The sequence below is a fragment of the Pogoniulus pusillus genome, chromosome 13 (genome assembly GCF_015220805.1).
Source record: "Pogoniulus pusillus isolate bPogPus1 chromosome 13, bPogPus1.pri, whole genome shotgun sequence".
Classification (NCBI taxonomy): Eukaryota; Metazoa; Chordata; class Aves; order Piciformes; family Lybiidae; genus Pogoniulus; species Pogoniulus pusillus.
Genome location: NC_087276.1, coordinates 22865387 through 22883258, shown reverse-complemented (window position 1 = coordinate 22883258; position 17872 = coordinate 22865387). Strand labels below are relative to the sequence as shown.

Below are 17872 nucleotides of genomic sequence, written 5' to 3'. Positions count from 1 at the left end.
CAGGCTCCTCTGCTGAGCCTGCAGGGCCTTTGTGAAGCTATAAGTGGGAAAGAACTGCAACTTGGATCTCATTTTGGAAGTCTGCCAACCTGCAAAGAATCCATAATTTCATCAAGAGGCCCTTCCCTCTAATCACTCGTGTCCACCTTCCTCTGGCTTGTATCCAGGGGGGCAACCATGTCATCATCATGTTCTCTTTTGATCTGCCTTGCTTGAGCAAATACCAGGCTGACATTTACTGCTGATGCCAGAGCTCAGGGCACATCCCCTGGAGGTGCTGTAGAAGGTCACCAAAGGCTGGAAGGACAGCTGAGGTGCCCTCTCCTTTTGTACCCTCTGCTCTGCTTTGCTACCTACAAATAAATCCCCTTACAGAAGGACTGTTGGACCTGTGTGAGTGACAGTGGTGGTAGAAAGCAACTTCTAAAGAGAAAGACATACTTTCTGTCTGGATTAAAACAAACATCTGGTTTGCTTTCTTCCTTTTGGTGTATGAAGAGTCCTCACTCTACAGCACAGGTAGTTTGGATCAGGTGTGAGGCAGCAATAGCCACTGGATGCTGTTCCTTCTTCCTCTCACCCTGCTTTATGGTCTCACATCAGTCATTTGATCTTAAGGTATCTACTGAGCTTCCAAACACCATGAGGCACAGTGACTCCAAAAAAAATAATGTCTAGATCTGGCACTTTGGGACATGGTTTGTGGGCATGGGGACATTGAGCTGAGGGTTGGACTTCATGATCATAGAATGGTAGGATTGGAAGTGACCTCTGGAGATCACCCAGTCCAACGCTCCTGATAAAGCAGTGGCACCCACAGTGGGTTGCCCAGGATCAAAATGCCCAGGAGAGCTTAGAAATTCTCCAGAGAAGGAGACTCCACAGCGTCTGGGCAGCCTGCCCCAGGGCTCCAGCACTCTCAAAGTAAGCAAGTTTCTCTTTGAGTTCAAGTGAAGCTTCCCGTGTTCCAGTTTGTACTCACTGTCCCTTGTCCTATCACTGGTCACCACTGAGAAGAGCCCAGCCCCATTTCATAACCTCTACCCTTTAGCTACTGAGGAGATGTCCTCCCAGGCTGCAGAGTGCCAGCTCTCTCAGCCTTTCCTCATAAGAAAGGTGCTCTAGTCCCCTAATGGCCCTTGTGGCACTCCATTGGGCTCTCTCTGCTAGTTCCCTGCCTTTTTCAACTGGGGAGCCCAAAACTGAACTCAGAAGTGTTTTCCAACCTTCTTCTTAGAGATCTTGGAGGTCTTTTCCAACCTTAATGATTCTATGACTTTCCTTTTGATGTCCAAGCAGCCACAGCTCCTTATACTTGGTGCTATCACACTAAACTCAGCCTGATGAAATGGGGAGTCAGAAGGGGATTGAACTTGGTTTAATTTCTGAGAATACAGTTTTATATTCACGTCCATACTGACATTCAGAACCAATAAATATACACAACAGCTGTCCAAGACTTCACAATCATCATCACTGACATCATAACAAAGTGGTTACATTACAGTTTATATGCAGGTTGGGCTGGGCTGTGCAAGTGCCATGAATGCACTGAATCCTTCCAACGGTCTCCTAGTCTTGCTCTTGCTTCTTTTTTACTGTGTTTGAAGGATCCCCCAACATTATAAAGCTCTCCTATGGGTGAATGACAGTAAACCAGTGTAAATGGACCTCACAGCACTCTACAACCATGCACATTCCAAGATCAGTGCTGTGGCCTTTGCTCTATGAAATTTCCTCTTAAGAAACAGTGTTTTGCTTTTAAGGGATCCCCTTCAAGACTTCCAAGGATATTATCTGAGCTGGTTTCTGCTCTGAGCTGATCCCAGCAGCCATAAGCTCAGCTTCACCAGGTGTTTAAAACAAGTTTGGTGTTGTTTGCATCATTAAAGTGGTTCAGAGCTGGCAGTGTGTACCAGTAAATCATTTCTCTAGAGCACAGAGCATGCTAAAAGACATCTGACTTGGCCACAACACCATCAGAGCATCACGCAGCCCAGTATAGACCATAACACTTTTAGCTGGGAAAAGGGAGTGAGTAAAGTCTATGTACATTTATCTGAGCTTGTGGGCCTCCAGATCTCAGTTTTGCTATGAGTCCCTCTCTCCTTGAAGTCCTCAAGTTGTCCAGGTCTACAGATGCTTTGCAGTACCAAACCATGCCCTCACACCTTGCTAGTCTGCATGTGTCCATTGAATTCAATGTTCCTCTGGGTTAGCATGGATTCCTGCAAGCGGCTGCTGTTCTCCTGCCTGTGTTCAATGGGGTCACCATCCTCCACACCATTGCCCTTTTGGAGACAAAGGACTTTCTGGAAACTCTGCTTGAAGTTGTCAGAAAGAAATCCATAAAGAATAGGGTTGGCACAGCTGTTTGCATAGGATAGGACCACCACAAAGAAGTAGAGCCCAACCAACACAGGGTCTTCTGGCAGTATAAATATCAAATTGACAATGTTCATCATGTAAAAGGGGAGCCAGCAAAACACAAAGACCACCACAATGATCACCACCATCCTGGTCACCTTCCTCTCCGATCTCCTGCGCCTCGTAGATCCAACTCGGATCCCCGAAGACTTGACTTTAATCACAATCAGCAAGTAGCAGAGGCAGATCACCAACAAAGGGCCAAAAAACCCAAGCACTGACGTGTAAATGATGAAGGCTGCCGACCAGATGTTGACAGGCTCTGGCCAGTTCATGTTGCAGGTCTGAAAGTCTTCCTGTACATCCGCAAAGATGATGACTGGAAGCACCACTAAGAAGGAGAACGTCCAAACAGTCACGCTGATGAGCTTAGCCACCCTGGGACGTCTCCACTTGGTGGATTTGATGGGATGAACTACTGCCAGGTAGCGGTCCATGCTCATCACAGTCAGGCAGAAAATGCTGGTGAACTGGTTGATGCCATCCGCTGCCATAACCAGCCTGCAGAGAACGGAGCCAAAAGGCCAGTAGGAGATGGCATTCTGAGTGGCCAGGAAGGGCAAGCCTAGCATGAAGAGTACATCAGCAACAGCCAGATTCAAGATGTAAATGTTGGTGACGGTTTTCATCTTGGCATAGCGCAAGACCACGTAAATCACCAGGGTGTTCCCACTGAGCCCCACCGCGAACACCAGCAGGTAGCAGATGGGCACCAGCACTTTGTTGATGTATTTGAACGCAGGTTGCTCTGAGAGTGTCCCATTCTCTGTCATGTTCACCAGCAGGGAGGAGTTCACATCTCTGGAACCAGCTTCTGTGCTGAACGTGTTGGTGAAGTATAAAGGATCCATAACTTTTCGCTCCTGCGTTTTCCCTTTCGAGGCTAGGAGAGATTAAATTTCATAGGCATCTTGTTCCTAGAAAGACAAAAAAAATAGAAGAAAGGGTGGGGGAAAAAAAAAAACAACAAAAAAGGGGAAGAAAAAGAGAGAAAATTCCAGGACTAAATTTTGCACATAATTTGATTTTCTATCTATAGGCAGAGTTGGTGTTTGAGTTATGCTGTTAGCACATGTGATGAGATGATGAGATCAATGCCTGAGCAAAGGAACTGCACAATCTTAGAATCACAGAATCAACCAGGTTGGAAGAGACCTCCAAGATCATCCAGTCCAACCTAGCACCCAGCCCTAGCCAGTCAACTAAACCATGGCATTAAGTGCCTCATCCAGGCTTTGCTTGAACACCTCCAGGGACGGTGCCTCCACCACCTCCCTGGGCAGTCCATTCCAATGCCAATCACTCTCTCTGCCAACAACTTCCTCCTAACATCCAGCCTAGACCTCCCCTGGCACAACTTGAGATTGTGTCCCCTTCTTCTGTTGGTGGTTGCTTGGGAGAAGAGACCAACCCCTATCTGGCTACGTCTAAGTGCTCATGTCTCAGTAGGTGGTGATATCTCTCTTATTTTCACAGGCTCCACACTCTGGGGTCAGAGATGGGAGGCTGCACCATGCATTCCACCAGGAGAGAGGGTGATAGGCATCATGCATCACAATATTCCCAATGCAAAAGAGTCTGGGGGCCATGGTATGGGGACTGTTGAATCCAAAACCTGCTGGTATCAAAATCAATCCTTTCTCTTCTGCTGAGAAACATCAATTCCTCCATGCCTGCTGTGCCACTTGGTCATAAAACTTCACCCTTTGACCATCTCACTCTCCAGAACCTCTTTTGTGAAATCAAGGTGCAGGAGAGGTAACACCTTCTACTTGCACAGAACCCCACAAACACAAATGCATCCTTCCTCCTAGTTCTTGTCTTAAAAGTGATCCAGAAAATGTTAGAGAGTAATTCTGCTTGCACAGAGCCCCACAAACACAAATGCATCCTTCCTCCTAGTTCTTGTCTTAAAACTGATCCAGAAAATGTTAGAGAGTAATTCTGCTTGCACAGAACCCCACAAACACAAATGCATCCTTCCTCCTAGTTCTTGTCTTAAAAGTGATCCAGAAAATGTTAGAGGGTAGTTCTGAGAGATGTGTGTACGAATCAGACTGAAAGCAGAGCCCTGGCATTAGTGCCAAAAGCTTTAAAGTCTTACTTGGTTCAGTTCTGCTGTTACTTAGCAGAAGGTGCCTGGAGAAGCTCAGGGACTGACTCAGCCCCATCTCACCCCCATACAAGCTCTAGATGCTTTCAGAATCCAGCAGCAAAGATAGTTCCTGGGTCTTCACATCTGCAGTGTCTCACAGGTCTTCCTGTTTACATAGAAACAGTCTTGGTTTGAGATCTTTGAATGCCACTTATTGCCTGGCAGAACCAATTGAGAAGCCCCAGGGAACATCAGTAGCTGTGTGGGTGAGAAGCAAAAACCCTTCCTAACAACCAACAGGACCCCAGAAAAGAGAAAGAAATCAATGAGCTCCAAGAGGGAAAGGACCATGTCTGAGAATACTTCTCCATCAGGTCAAGCCATGTGCATGCAGCTGCAGTGGAGAGGAACAAGATGTTTCTTTTCCATCTCTCAAGACTATTCTGTGTTTCTGAACCCTTCTCCTCTCACCCTGAAGCATCTAAGAGACACCTTTCTTCTACCAGAAATCCAAACTGCAGCAGGCAGCTTCAGGGCATAGACAGGTGAAGAGATTTGGTGATAGAATACAGAATTGCTTTGGTTGGAGAAGACCTTTAAGGTCATCAAGGACATCATTGTTTGTTTAGACAGTGTGGAAGGGGTTGAAAATCTCCAATGCTGTTTCTGTGGCTTGCTTGATTCACAGGAATATTTTTTCATGGTCTAAGTAGGTGTTTACAAAGCTTTCTGCTATAAAAAGTTGAAAGCATCTGCTATGAGGAAGTGAGATTCACAACACCAACCCAGCCCAAGATCTCTCCCAAGATCTAGCCAGCAGACTGTGGTGAAGGTGCTCAAGCAGAACATCCCTAGCAGCTTCTGTTCCTATCACCTGATGATTAGGTTTCCATAATAATCTAGGGGTAGGAATCTGGATTCAAACCCACCCAGCCCACATTGCACCCAAGCCTTTCAAACACAACAAAAATCTGTCTTCCTCCAGCAGCCAAAAGCCTTCTTCTCTCCAGAAGGAGTGCAAACACCTCCAGGGGCTGTGCTTTCTCTTTGGGTGAGAAAAACTGCAGTGAGTGAGAGTCAAAGTCCCTCCAGCTACCAGTAGTAATCATAAATATGCTGTTCTGATTTGGAAGTGGGCAGATGGGAAGTAGGTGTCTCACATGTAACTCCATGGCTGGGAGGAGATGTACCAGAGAAGCTCTAGGGTGGCTGGAATGGTAAAGCTGAGCAAGCAGCTGAAGCTGAAACAGCAAGGCTTGAAGATGGAGATGAGATAGGGACAGGGAAGATCTGCAGATTCTGAATATGCTCCTGTGGTGTTTGAGATTTAAAGTTGCAGCCACAGGCATGCTGCAAGAGCTGTTGCAATCTTTGACAGCAGAATGCAGGAACAGGCCAACTGAGACCAAGCTCCTTGTGAATAGAATCACAGAACTGATTTGGTTGGAAAAGAACTCCAAGGTCATCAAGCCCAACCATTGACCTTACCCCACAATAAAGAAGTAAGACTAAACTTCCACCAGACAAGACAAATTCCAAGCCTGGCAATAGAATGGACTTGGACATTCTGCTCTAACACTAGTTTTGAATTAGAAGGTTGTATTAATCCTCAGATCTTTTTTGGGGGGAGATCTGGAAGAAACCAAAGCAGCACCACTCCCAGAATCCTAGAATCGCAGAATGCATCAGGATGGAAGGGATCCTCAAAGGTCATCTTGTTCAAGGCTCCTGCAGTGAGCAGGGACATCTCCAGCTCTGGGCACCATCAAGTTTGACCTAGAGTGTCTGCAGAGATGGGCCTCCATGACATCTCTGGGCAACTAGTTCCAGTGTTCCACTACTGTCATTGTGAAGAGCTTCCTCCTCATGTTTAACCTGAATCTACCCTGATCTAGGCTGATCTCCTCTTTGCTCTTCAGAGAATTGCATTTTCTTGCATCTCAGATGTTGTGTGTCAGCCAGGATCTCAGAAGGGAAGAACAGAAAGGAAATGGGTGCTGGGATGAGGCAGTTGGTGTTTATAAACTCATTTTTTATGGAACTGCACCTTTGGAACCAACTATGTTGCTGATGCTGGGAATGCCTTTCACCCCCCAGACTAGCTCAGCAGCACCCAGTCTGGGTCAAAAGGTAAAGCAGCTGTTCTGGGACTGCAAAAACAGGAAGGTAGGAAAAAGAATCAGTGCTGCCACTCAGCAGCAGAAGGTCAGGAAGTGCAGTCGTGTGACTCTCATCCCAGTGTTGTATGAAATGAGGATGGACACTTTTCTTCAGAAGCTGCATCCTTTTCATATCCTTGAAATCACTGCCCATGGAATTACACAGTAAGTTCCTCAAGCCTGCTGCTCCTCCCAACATTTAGAGGTCAAGACCTAAGAAAATCACTGAAATGTCTTGGTTGAAAGAGACTTTTAAGATCATTGAGTCCAGCACTGCCAGGTCACCACTAAACCATGTCCCTCTGCACTACATCTACTTGGCTTTTAAAGTCTTCCAGGGATAGGGACTCCACCACTGTCCTGGGCATCCTGTTCCAATCCTCTACAGCAAGAAGCACTGAGGAAGAGGAGTTAATTCTGTGAATAACCTACTGCACAAAACCTCTTCTTGACAAGGATCCCAGGCTCTTCCAGTTAACCATTGTTGACATTTCTGATACACTCAAAGGGTTTTTTGGAAGGATCTTTGTGTGTCTTCCATGGAGTGGGGCAACTTTTCCAGCCTCCTTCTACAGCAGCTGTGATGGTCTCCTTCCGCTGCTGGATCGTCCTCAGGGGTCAGTGATGCCTCAGCAGTTAGTCAGTCTGCTTCTTTAGTATTTTGGAGCTTCCTTCTTGGTTTTGAGTGAATATTAATCTTTGCTCTCTGATTTTTTTGGTTCCATTTGATGAATTTTGCATCTTTCCCATCCACAGCAGGTGGATTCAGAAGGAAACATACTTGCTAAGGCTTTCATGCAAAGTCTTGAGTCTCTTCCTTGGGCAACAACCTGCACATCAGCAGCACCAGCAAGGGACTGCTCTCATCTGAATGTTTCCCATACACCAGCTGGTGATGCAATGCTCTTAAAGTCACCCAGCCTGAGCACCGAGTCCAGATCTCCAGAGTCCCCCTTTACAGTGCTTTATCCACTAAGCCATTGAAACCTCATTGCACTTATCTCGTGTCCACTGGTATTTTGGGATACATTTTGGCATGGCAACAGCAAAATAATGTGAAGAGCTACAAAAACATGTTTTCCTGGTTGTCTTTGATGAGCTTTGATGTTTTTTTCCCTCTACATAGCTAATATCTTGTCCCTCACTAGCACAAATTTGCCTGATCTTACAGTGCTACTAGAGCACTTAATGACCACGAACCTCAACAGGGCATGACTCAGTATAATTAAGGAATGCTGACTGATATCCTGTTCTCTTGTTTTGGTATTCTTAGTTAATGGAGAATTTCTTTCATTTAGATCATTTTCCCTTTAGTGTTAGAGCTCTGACACACAACTCATGTGCTTTCTGCTTGAAACACACACACAAAAGGGCATGCTAAGGAGCTAAGAATGGAGTTCCAAAGAATTCACTCATGTAATTCCAAGTCTTCCTCTGACAGAGCAATAGTCTGAACACAAAGTAGGCATTCACTGCAGGTGAACATACCACACTGCCTATGTTCCTGCCCAAGAAAACTGAGAGAGGACATAGCAGAAATCATACACAAATCATACAGTTGTTTCAGCTGGAAAACTCCTCTGAGATCATCCAGTCCAACCATCAACCTAACACTGCCATGGACATTAAACCACATCCCAAGGTGCCATGTCCACATGCTTCTTGAACACCTCCAGGGATGGTGACTCCACTACCACCCTAGATAACCTACTCCAACACCCGACCGAATATTTTGGTATAGACCAATCTGCTTGGATGGTTTTAGCCTCTATGAAGACTTCTCTAGCAGGGATCCCAAACAGACATGCCTTTGCTGGGCAGAAGAGCAGGCACCTATCAAACAGCCCAGAGCAGCCTGTTAGTAACTGAAGTATCATCACAACCTAAGGAGAAACTTCAAACTGTTCAGGCAGGTCAAAGCCTGAACTCCCTGGCTGTGGCTACAATAGGAAAGCAAAACTATTGCTGTGAAGTGCATTGCATCAGAGTATAGCTGGGATCAAGAAGGAATTGCATGAAGAAATCTAATTTTGTGAGTCAAGATGTGACCTCTCTGCCTATTTACCACTAGAATCACAAGTCTCTCTTCTGCAGCATCAAACATAATTGCTCCAAAGAGGATTATGACAGCAGATTGCTGCTTTCAGGTGCAGGATAACCAGCAGGAACAGACAAAATGGTAATGCAGGCAGACACACCTCTCAAGCAGGTGGCTTTGGTAGTGATGGGAGGAAAAGCACTTTGAGAAGTATTCAACAAGTAACTAATAGCAGCATAACTCTTTGGTTGTTCCCTTATCTGGTGGAGCTGGCTACAAAGTGGAGCAATTTGTTGTAATACAGCAAAGGAAAAAAAAAAAAACTTTCCTAGTCCTTTAGTAAATTTGTGCTTTTAGGAATGAGAGTTCATCACCTGCTTCTTCATCCACAACCCATGGGGCCTCACATGTTGTAACAGCATGGCTGGGGCAGGCAGAGCCAAGGGCTGCTGATGCTGCAAGAGGGAGAACTGCTGGTGGAAGGAGAAAGGAGGGAGGTGGTAGTGGTGGTGGTGTGAAAGTTGGTGGGACCTGGCAGAGCAGCTCCAAAATAACACAAACACCCAGGCAAGGCTCTGTGTGAGGAGAAGGCAAAAAGCAGCATCATGCCAAGACCTGCTTCAGCTTCTCACAGTTACAATAATATTCTTGTACTGAAGCAGTGGCCCCCTGGGAGCACAGAAATGTCATCGTTTCAGACACAAAATCCTTTGTTTCTTCTGCTCCCTGTCCTACTCCACCACCTGGGGTGAAAAAACAAAAAGGCTTCAGCTCAGATGGGGACCTTCTCCTTGCTAAAATCTGCCATTAAATATTCCTCAGGGTGTGTTTTTCACTCCAAGCAGCTGCAGTGATTGGCTCTTCTCTGCGGAAGGCACAACGAAACAATCTTTCTTGCACTAAAATGGATTTTCTGTGACCACTTATATTGCTACTAAAGTCTGACCAACTGAGGTCAGAGCTGAACGATGCAACTGAGGTCGTAGCTGAACGATGCCTGCCCACTTTTAGCACCCACTACAATCTTTAGGAGCTACATTTTCAAGCTGGTCACAGTTTGTAACTACTCTGCTTGGCCCAAACCAGCATTTGAGAGCTCTCTGCAGAGATGTGAACTGATAACTTGGTCCTGGTTTCAGTTTGCCAACAAACAGCCCATAAACCACTTTTGCTTTTGCCCAATGTTTGTAAAATAGCTGTGCTTTGGTGGGTTTAGGGTTTTTTGATGTTTTTTTTGGCTGGGTTTTTTTTTAACCCCAAACACACTTGAAGCTTTGTTATGCTTAGAGATTACTCACTTTGGCCGAGCTGGTCCTGTCATGCAAACGCTCCTATCAATCACACGCTGGGTTTTGCTCCAAGGGAAGTTGATTTAAGCAACTTCAGCCCAAGGAAAGTGCAAAGGCCAACATTTCCCTGCTCACATTCGGGCAGATCTGTCTGGGGTTAAACTCCCACCACTGCACTGGCCCATCACTGGAACCAGCAGGGTTTTCACCGAAATGGTTCTTTTCCACCTCTCTTCTGCACTCCCTTAACATCAGCTGATTTCAGGCATGTGGCAGATTCAAAGACACTTCAGTTGAGGATATTTATCTGGAGGCTGTGTCTGCTCCTAGGCTGGGGGACAGATGAAGTACCCACAGATCCTTTTGGCTTGGGGACTCTTTCAAGAGAGCCCCAGGTTGAAGGAGCTCAGAAACAGCTTCTCTTGCTGCAAGAAGTGGAACACCTCCTGAAGCAGGGACTGTGGGGGGACCTCCCAAGGTGTGAGGTTTCTGTCTTAGGCATACCTTACACCAGTAGTGCAGATCCATTCTGGCCACCATGCCCTGGTGACAAGGTCCCACCAAGAGGTGGGATTCCCTGGAGAAGAGGAGGCTCAGGGGTGATCTTATTACTGTCTACAACTACCTGAAGGGGCATTGTAGCCAGGTGGGGGGTGGCCTCTTCTCCCAGGCAACCAGCAATAGAACAAGGGGACACAGTCTCAAGTTGTGGCAGGGGAGGTATAGGCTGGATATTAGGAAGAAGTTCTTCACAGAGAGAGTGATTGACATTGGAATGGGCTGCCCAGGGAGGTGGTGGAGGCACCGTCCCTGGGGGTCTTCAAGAAAAGCCTGGATGAGGCACTTAGTGCCATGGTCTGGTTGATTGGGTAGGGCTGGGTGCTAGGTTGGACTGGATGATCTTGGAGGTCTCTTCCAACCTGGTTGATTCTATGATTCTATGATTCCCAACACAAGCATTAACAGGCTCATCTCAGCACCCTATGCACTGGCTGCCTGCTGCAACTGCACATCTTCTCCTCCACAGAACTACAAAAGTTCAACCCAGCACAAACCTGCAAGTTCCAAATGCCTGAGCTAGAGTGTTCCTTCCTTGCCTTCCAGTGCACAGGGCTGGACACAGGGAATAGTGCAAAGCCATGCCCAGTTCTGCGGGTGCTGGGAGCCAGCGATACACACAGACACAAGGGGCTGCTCCCACGATGATTCCCAAGACTCCACTTTGAGCTTGACCATCCACTTCTTGCCAATCGCCCTGGGGCGCATCTGTCCCCCGTGGGATTCCCTCTTGCGTCTTATCAGAAAGCAGCACTGTGTGTCCAGTTCTGGCCCCACCGTGGATTTCTGTGCCCCTATCCCACCAGGCTGGGGAGCATCCAGGGCACTGCCACCTTTCTGGGACACGATAGGGCTTAAGTGGGTAGTGCATGGGGCTGTGCCAGCACATCTCTCAGCAGGTGCCTTTTCTCTCCCGTTCCAGCTTCAAAGCAGTGCTGAGGATCGTGCTGCTTTAACGCTATGCTCAGGCTTGTCCTGCTCTGTAGCAAGGTTGAGGATTATCCTGCTTTCCGCAACTCGTCCTCCTCCCCACCATCCCTCCAGCCAGGATGGGCTCACTCTGCGCTCCAGCCAAAAAAACGGGTAAGAGAGGCAAAGCTGGGGGAAGCTGCAAACGGGACCGAGCTCTCTGCAGCCTCGTTCGTCCCACACAGCCCTGAAGAGTGGGGGTGAGCTTTGCATAGCCCCATCCTACCCGGCTCCCGTCCCTCCCCACACTGATCCCTTTCGGCTCCCCCGGCCCCTCTCGCTGTTCCCCCTCTCCTCATGCGGTGGTTACCTGCAGCTCCAGGGTTTCCTCTCCTCCGGGTGGAGGGATGAACCGCCCCGCTCCGGCTGCAGCCCCCTCCCCTGCCCGAAGCCCGCTGCCAGCCGGCCCGGGCCGCTCCCCGCGCCGGGAGCGCACCCCGAGCTGCGCCGCTGCTCTCCGGCGGGCGGGGCGGACCGCGGCCGCTCCCCCCGGCAGAGGAGGGACAGGGCTACCGGCTTGGAGCACGGGGGTGGCCACGGAGCAGAGGCAGCAGAGGGTGTCACAGCCCGGGAGGGGACGGCCCCGGGTCCCCCACTCCGCCGAAAGTTGGGCTGGAGGTGCCGGAGCAGCAGCACCAGAGCCGGGATGCTCGGTCTCACCCCCCACACCCCCGCCATGCCAGCGTCCCCCTGCCCAAGCTCAGGGCTGTCCTTACCTGGCTTTGTCCCCTCGCTGTGCTCGCTCTGATGGCTGTTCCGCTGCTCCGCCCCAGCCCCCTGCACCCCAGTTTGGGAGTAGCCCCTTGCCAGGGGGGCAGCTGCTCCGGGGAGGGGCTGCGAGCACTCTCTGTGTGTCCCCGGAGAGGAGAAAGGGCTACCAGAGACCTGCATTGCCTCCCCTGCTCTGGCTCCCTTGCAGCTCGGAGAAGTCCTTTTAAAGACTCCTGCGGGCTCTTGTTTGCAGCGAGCCCCCTCCCCAAGCCTGTCAGAGACTCGCTGCTGCTGCTGCTGCTGCTCGGAAAGTGCAGCCCCTGAGATGAGACAATGGCATCTGAGCAGCATGGAATTAATAAGGTTGGAACAGACGTCCAAGATGCTCTAGTCATCTTCATCACGTTCATTCTATTCTCCAGTGCCTGGAGGCTGGGCATAAGGGAAGTTGGGGTTCAAAAACCGTGGGGACATGGCACTTTGGGCCATGGTGACCTTCAGTTGAAGGCTGGACTCAATGATCTTAGAGGGGTCTTCTAACCAAACCAGTTCTATGATTCTACAGAGTGACAGTCACACACACAGCATTTTGCCTCTCTATGGAGAATCATGGAAAGGTATGGGGTTGGAAGTGACCTTAAAGATCAGCTAGTTCCAACCCCTCTGCCGTGGGCAGGGACACCAACTTGCTCCAAGCCCTATCCAACCTGGCCTTGAACACCTCCAGGGAAAGAGCATCCATAACTTCGCTGGGCAACCTGCTCCAGTGTCTCACCACTCTTGCTGCACAGGAGAGAACAGGAAATTTTCTCCATCTGGTTACAAATCAGGCATTAAAGTTATCAGCTGATGGAAAGATGTTGGGATTAATATCCAGGCTGAAGTGGGAGCTTGGTTTACCCCCTCCTAAACATCCATTGGCTTCAGTGGGTGGGCAGGAAATTGCTCAAATGTTTTACCTTTTGCAACAAACGGAATAAAAGTCCATTTGTTAGCTCTCCCTGCTCCACTCTGCACCCTCCCTCTGCTATTACAGATATAAATACCCAAATTAGTGTCACCTAAGCCTCTTTCCATCCTCCCATGTGTGCAGGGAGGGTGACCAGAGCGGTGGCTGTGTGACTATGGGAGCAGAAGGCTCCTGCGCTCATCAGCATGCACAGGGCATCGTGCTTCATAATAATGTATATGATCTTAATCCTCTGGCCAGGCTTTTCAATTAGGGCTGTGATTGAGTCACAAGTGTGAATGGAAAGAAAAAAAAATCAACCAAAGAAAAAGAGAGAGAGAGAGAGAAAGAGGAGGAGGAGGAGGGGGGAAGAGAGAAGGCAAATGCTGCTCTTGGCATGTCGCGTTCTAATTCAATCTGCTGATGTATTTATGGTCATGGATCACTAAATTGAACCAAGGCTCCAGCCTGCTCTTGCCATGACAATGGGGAGAGTCATCTGATAAAAATAGAGTTGGGATGGTGAACAGAAGAGGAGAGGGGATTTTGATTACCTGCTTTGAGAAGAGGCCAAGCAAAATGTGATGCAGTAGCCACCACTCTGAATCAAAAGCTTGAATCAAAATAGGGCTTAAGTTAGTGGGTCTCAATTGTTTATCTGAAGGGTAGAGGTGATGAGAATGGGGCTGGGTTCTTCTCAGTGGTGGCCAGTGATAGGACAAGGGGCAATGGGTACAAACCAAAACTCAGAATCACAGAATCATAGAATCAGTCAGGGTTGGAAGGGACCACAAGGAGCAGCCAGTTCCAACCCCCCTACCACGGCCAGGGACACCCTACCCTAAAGCAGGCTGCCCACAGCCTCATCCAGCCTGGCCTTAAACAGTTCCAGCCATGGGGCCTCAACCACCTCCCTGGGCAACTCATTCCAGGCTCTCACCACTCTCATGCTGAAAAACTTCCTCCTCACATCCAGTCAGAAGGTTTAATTTGAACTTAAGGAGAAACTTCTTTGAGGATGCTGAAGTCCTGACTCAGGCTGCCTAGAGAGGTTGGAGAGGGTTCTTCTCTGGAGAGATTTCAAACCTGCCTGGACATTCTGATCTTGGACAACTTGTTATAAGTTACCCTGCTTTAGTAGGGAGGTTGAACTGGATGATCCCTAGAGGTCACTTTCAACCCTTACCATGCTGTGATTCCATTTAAGAGAGCCAATGGCATCCTGGCTTGCATCAGGAATGGTGTGGTCAGCAGGAGCAGGGAGGTCATTCTGCCCCTGTACTCTGCACTGGTTAGACCACACCTTGAGTACTGTGTCCAGTTCTGGGCCCCCCCAGTTTAGGAGGGACATTGAGATGCTTGAGCGTGTCCAGAGAAGGGCAACGAGGCTGGGGAGAGGCCTTGAGCACAGCCCTATGAGGAGAGGCTGAGGGAGCTGGGATTGGTTAGCCTGGAGAAGAGGAGGCTCAGGGGTGACCTTATTGCTGTCTACAACTACCTGAGGGGTGGTTGTGGCCAGGAGGAGGTTGCTCTCTTCTCTCAGGTGGCCAGCACCAGAACAAGAGGACACAGCCTCAGGCTGCACCAGGGGAAATTTAGGCTTGAGGTGAGGAGAAAGTTCTTCCCTGAGAGAGTCATTGGACACTGGAATGGGCTGCCCGGGGAGGTGGTGGAGTCGCCGTCCCTGGAGCTGTTCAAGGCAGGATTGGACGTGGCACTTGGTGCCATGGTCTAGCCTTGAGCTCTGTGGTAAAGGGTTGGACTTGATGATCTGTGAGATCTCTTCCAACCCTGATAATACTGTGATACTGTGATACTGTGATTGTATGACTCTGTGAATCCAGATGATTCAATGATCCCACGATGCTGTGATTCCCTGATTTTATTAGCATTTCATCTTCAGTTGTGATATAAAACAAAGTCACTGAGAAAACTCAGTGGTCCTTGCATTTCTCTCATGCAAACAGGACTTTTCCCCTACAGAAATACTTGCCAAAAGTACTTTTGCCAGGATCTGTGTTGTGGTAGAGGCAGGAACTCCAGCAACCCTCCAGGCTTGTTGTATTCTTTGCCTGCTCAAGTCAACAGTAATGATCTGTTTCAGGGCTGAAGGGAGTGAACGTAAAAGCTGTCTGAGGAACCTGGTCTGTTATCGTGCTTTTAATGGCTAATGCCCCTGCTGAGAGACCAAAGATCAGTTACACCAAACACAGAACAAACATGGGAGGAACAAAACCTCCTGGTACACCAGCACAGGTGCAGGTAACCAGCAGCACAGACTGGCCACTGTCAGAGGCTTGTGGGATGATAGCCCAGATTTATGGTGGTGAGGGTCAGTGTGTGGGATAGGTGGAGGACAAGCTCACAACAGTGATGTAATAGTAGTCTTTGATTCTCCTGGGTCTGTCTCTTTTGCTGTGTGAACTATTTTATAGGTGTATAATCTTTGTATTTCTAACATTCTTGTGTTGAGGTCACAGAGAGGAGAAAGATCTAATACTGAGCTGAAAAACTCCAACTGCATCGTTTTGGGTTGTTCTACTCTTTGTGTAAAAACTTCCCTCAAATAGACATAACCTGGATATAGAGAATTCCAGGATCCCAGCATGGTAGGTGCTGGAAGGGACCTCTGCAGATTGTCCAGTTCAAACCCCTTGCTAAAGCAGGGCACCCACAGCAGCTTGCCCAGGATTGCAATGTCCAGATGGGTTTGGAATCTCTCCAGAGAAGGAGACTCTACAGCCTCACACCAAAGGAGTTTTATCTGCTGTTCAGGTGCATCAGACTTAGAATCAGAGAAACACAGAATCAGTCAGGGTTGGAAGGGACCACAATGAGCAGCCAGTTCCAACCCCCCTGCCATGGGCAGGAACACCCTACCCTAGAGCAGGCTGCACACAGCCTCAGCCAGCCTGGCCTTAAACACCTCCAGGCATGGGGCTTCAACCACCTCCCTGGGCAACCCATTCCAGCCTCTCACCACTCTCATGCTCAACAACTTCCTCCTCACATCCAGGCTGAATCTCCCCACCTCCATCTTGCTCCATTCCCCCAGTCCTGTCATTCCCTCAGAGCCTAAAAAGTCCCACCCCAGCTTTTTTGTAGGCCCCTTTCAGATCCTGGAAGGCCACAAGAAGGTCACCTGGGAGCCTCCTCTTCTGCAGACTGAACAGCCTCAACTCTTTCAGTCTGTCTCCAGACTTTTCATAACCACAAGAGGACTAAGGTTGAAATCAGCACAATCAGTACCCAAAAGCAGACAGTTCTGCCTAACTCTGCCAGAGTGGAAGCCAACTCCTTGGTGCCTCAGAATCTTCCCTTGTAGTGAAGAAGCAGCTTTACTTCTTTTTTCAGTGGGAGTCCAAGGGACACAGGCAGACAGAAACATGGCCTTGGTTAAACAGCCAGCTGGGGCTTGGAGAAATGTCCATTCCTCATCCCCACAAGACTCCCCATGGTGCGAAGATGCCCTAACCCAGCACACTACAGCACTGGGAATGGTGGAGAGTGAAACTATTGCTGCTGAGACTCAATTCAAGTCTTTCCCAGAAGGCTGCAGCATAACTTTCATCTAAGAATTTTAAACATGTGATGGTTTGGGTGTTATCCCCCCCCCCCCCCCCTCCACTTGTGAAAATCACCCAGACTAGACTCACCTGAGCTGGAAGTTAAAGAATGAAGCTTTATACTTACACCTTAACAGAAAGTACAGGCAGGTATTTACAACATCTACAGCTACAGACAGACATAGACAAGTTCAAAAGCAATACAGAAACACAACAGCCCTCCCAGAAACCAGAGTCCCCAGGAGGGGCTCCCAACCACCCTTCCACCTCCTTCCCACCCCTCTACCTTATCCCATACTTTACCTTATGTTGAAGGTGAGTTTGGAGAATCAGCCAGTGGGGTTAGAAAGCAGAAGAATTAGACAGCAGGTTAGGGAGAAAAGGGCAGGCAGCCAGAGCCAGAGAGCAACTCTGTTACCTATATTTATGTTCTTGTTTTTATCCATCCCAGCAAGCCTATGAGTGAAGCAGTCATCACCACTGTTCCCTTTTCACAGCCTGCAATCTAATTTTTCTCACCAAAATATTCCATCTAGCTTCAAACTAGCTCAGAACAACTTGTTTGGGTTTTTTTGTTTGTTTTGATCTGTTTTGTTGGGGTATTTTTTTTTAGCATTACTATATTGGAGAAACAAGAAATCTATGGAGCTCCAATATCTGACTTTCAGAGACAAGCATGGAGCTTGCTGGATGAGAGCAGGTGCTCAGCATCACTTGGAGTTTTCCAGTCCAGCCAAAATCTGGGCTCCAGTGTAGTGCTGAGTTATTCACGTTACCATAGAAATAAATGGCTCCATTTTCTGCCACTCATTGTTCAAAGCTTCAGCCTACACTGGCTGCAGGTATCTATCACCCCTCCACCTCACCAACCCTGGCCATGGGGTTGGGTTTCCGACCTTTGCTTCTCCTGGGAGCTCCACATGCAGCAGGAACTTGCCTTATTTTAGCTCGCTCGCTCTTTCTTTCTTTCTTTCTTTCTTTCTTTCTTTCTTTCTTTCTTTCTTTCTTTCTTTCTTTCTTCCTTTCTTCCTTTCTTCCTTTCTTCCTTTCTTCCTTTCTTCCTTTCTTCCTTTCTTCCTTTCTTCCCTTCTTCCTTTCTTCCTTCCTTCCT

The 17872-nt window shown here is 48.4% G+C and overlaps 1 protein-coding gene across 2 annotated transcripts; it reads right to left on the bottom strand.

Annotated features, from left to right (window-relative positions):
• Nucleotides 1-1362: 1362 nt before the first annotated feature.
• On the bottom strand, nt 1363-12534 carry SSTR5 (somatostatin receptor 5). Of its 2 annotated transcripts, none has more exons than XM_064152703.1 (2): nt 12252-12534; nt 1363-3344 (listed from the first exon to the last, which is right to left on the bottom strand). In XM_064152703.1, exon 2 carries the CDS (start codon nt 3276-3278, stop codon nt 2166-2168), a length of 1113 nt encoding a protein of 370 aa, XP_064008773.1. In that variant the 5' UTR covers nt 3279-3344; nt 12252-12534; the 3' UTR covers nt 1363-2165. The 2 variants fall into 2 exon arrangements, with proteins under 2 accessions (XP_064008773.1, XP_064008772.1); XM_064152702.1 differs by lacking the exon at nt 12252-12534 and adding an exon at nt 11846-11974.
• Between the last annotated feature and the right edge of the window lie 5338 nt (nt 12535-17872).

What these genes read in the sequence shown, in the direction of transcription:
- SSTR5 (XM_064152703.1), bottom strand. Translation starts at nt 3,278, where the DNA reads ATGGATCCTTTATACTTCACCAACACGTTCAGCACAGAAGCTGGTTCC.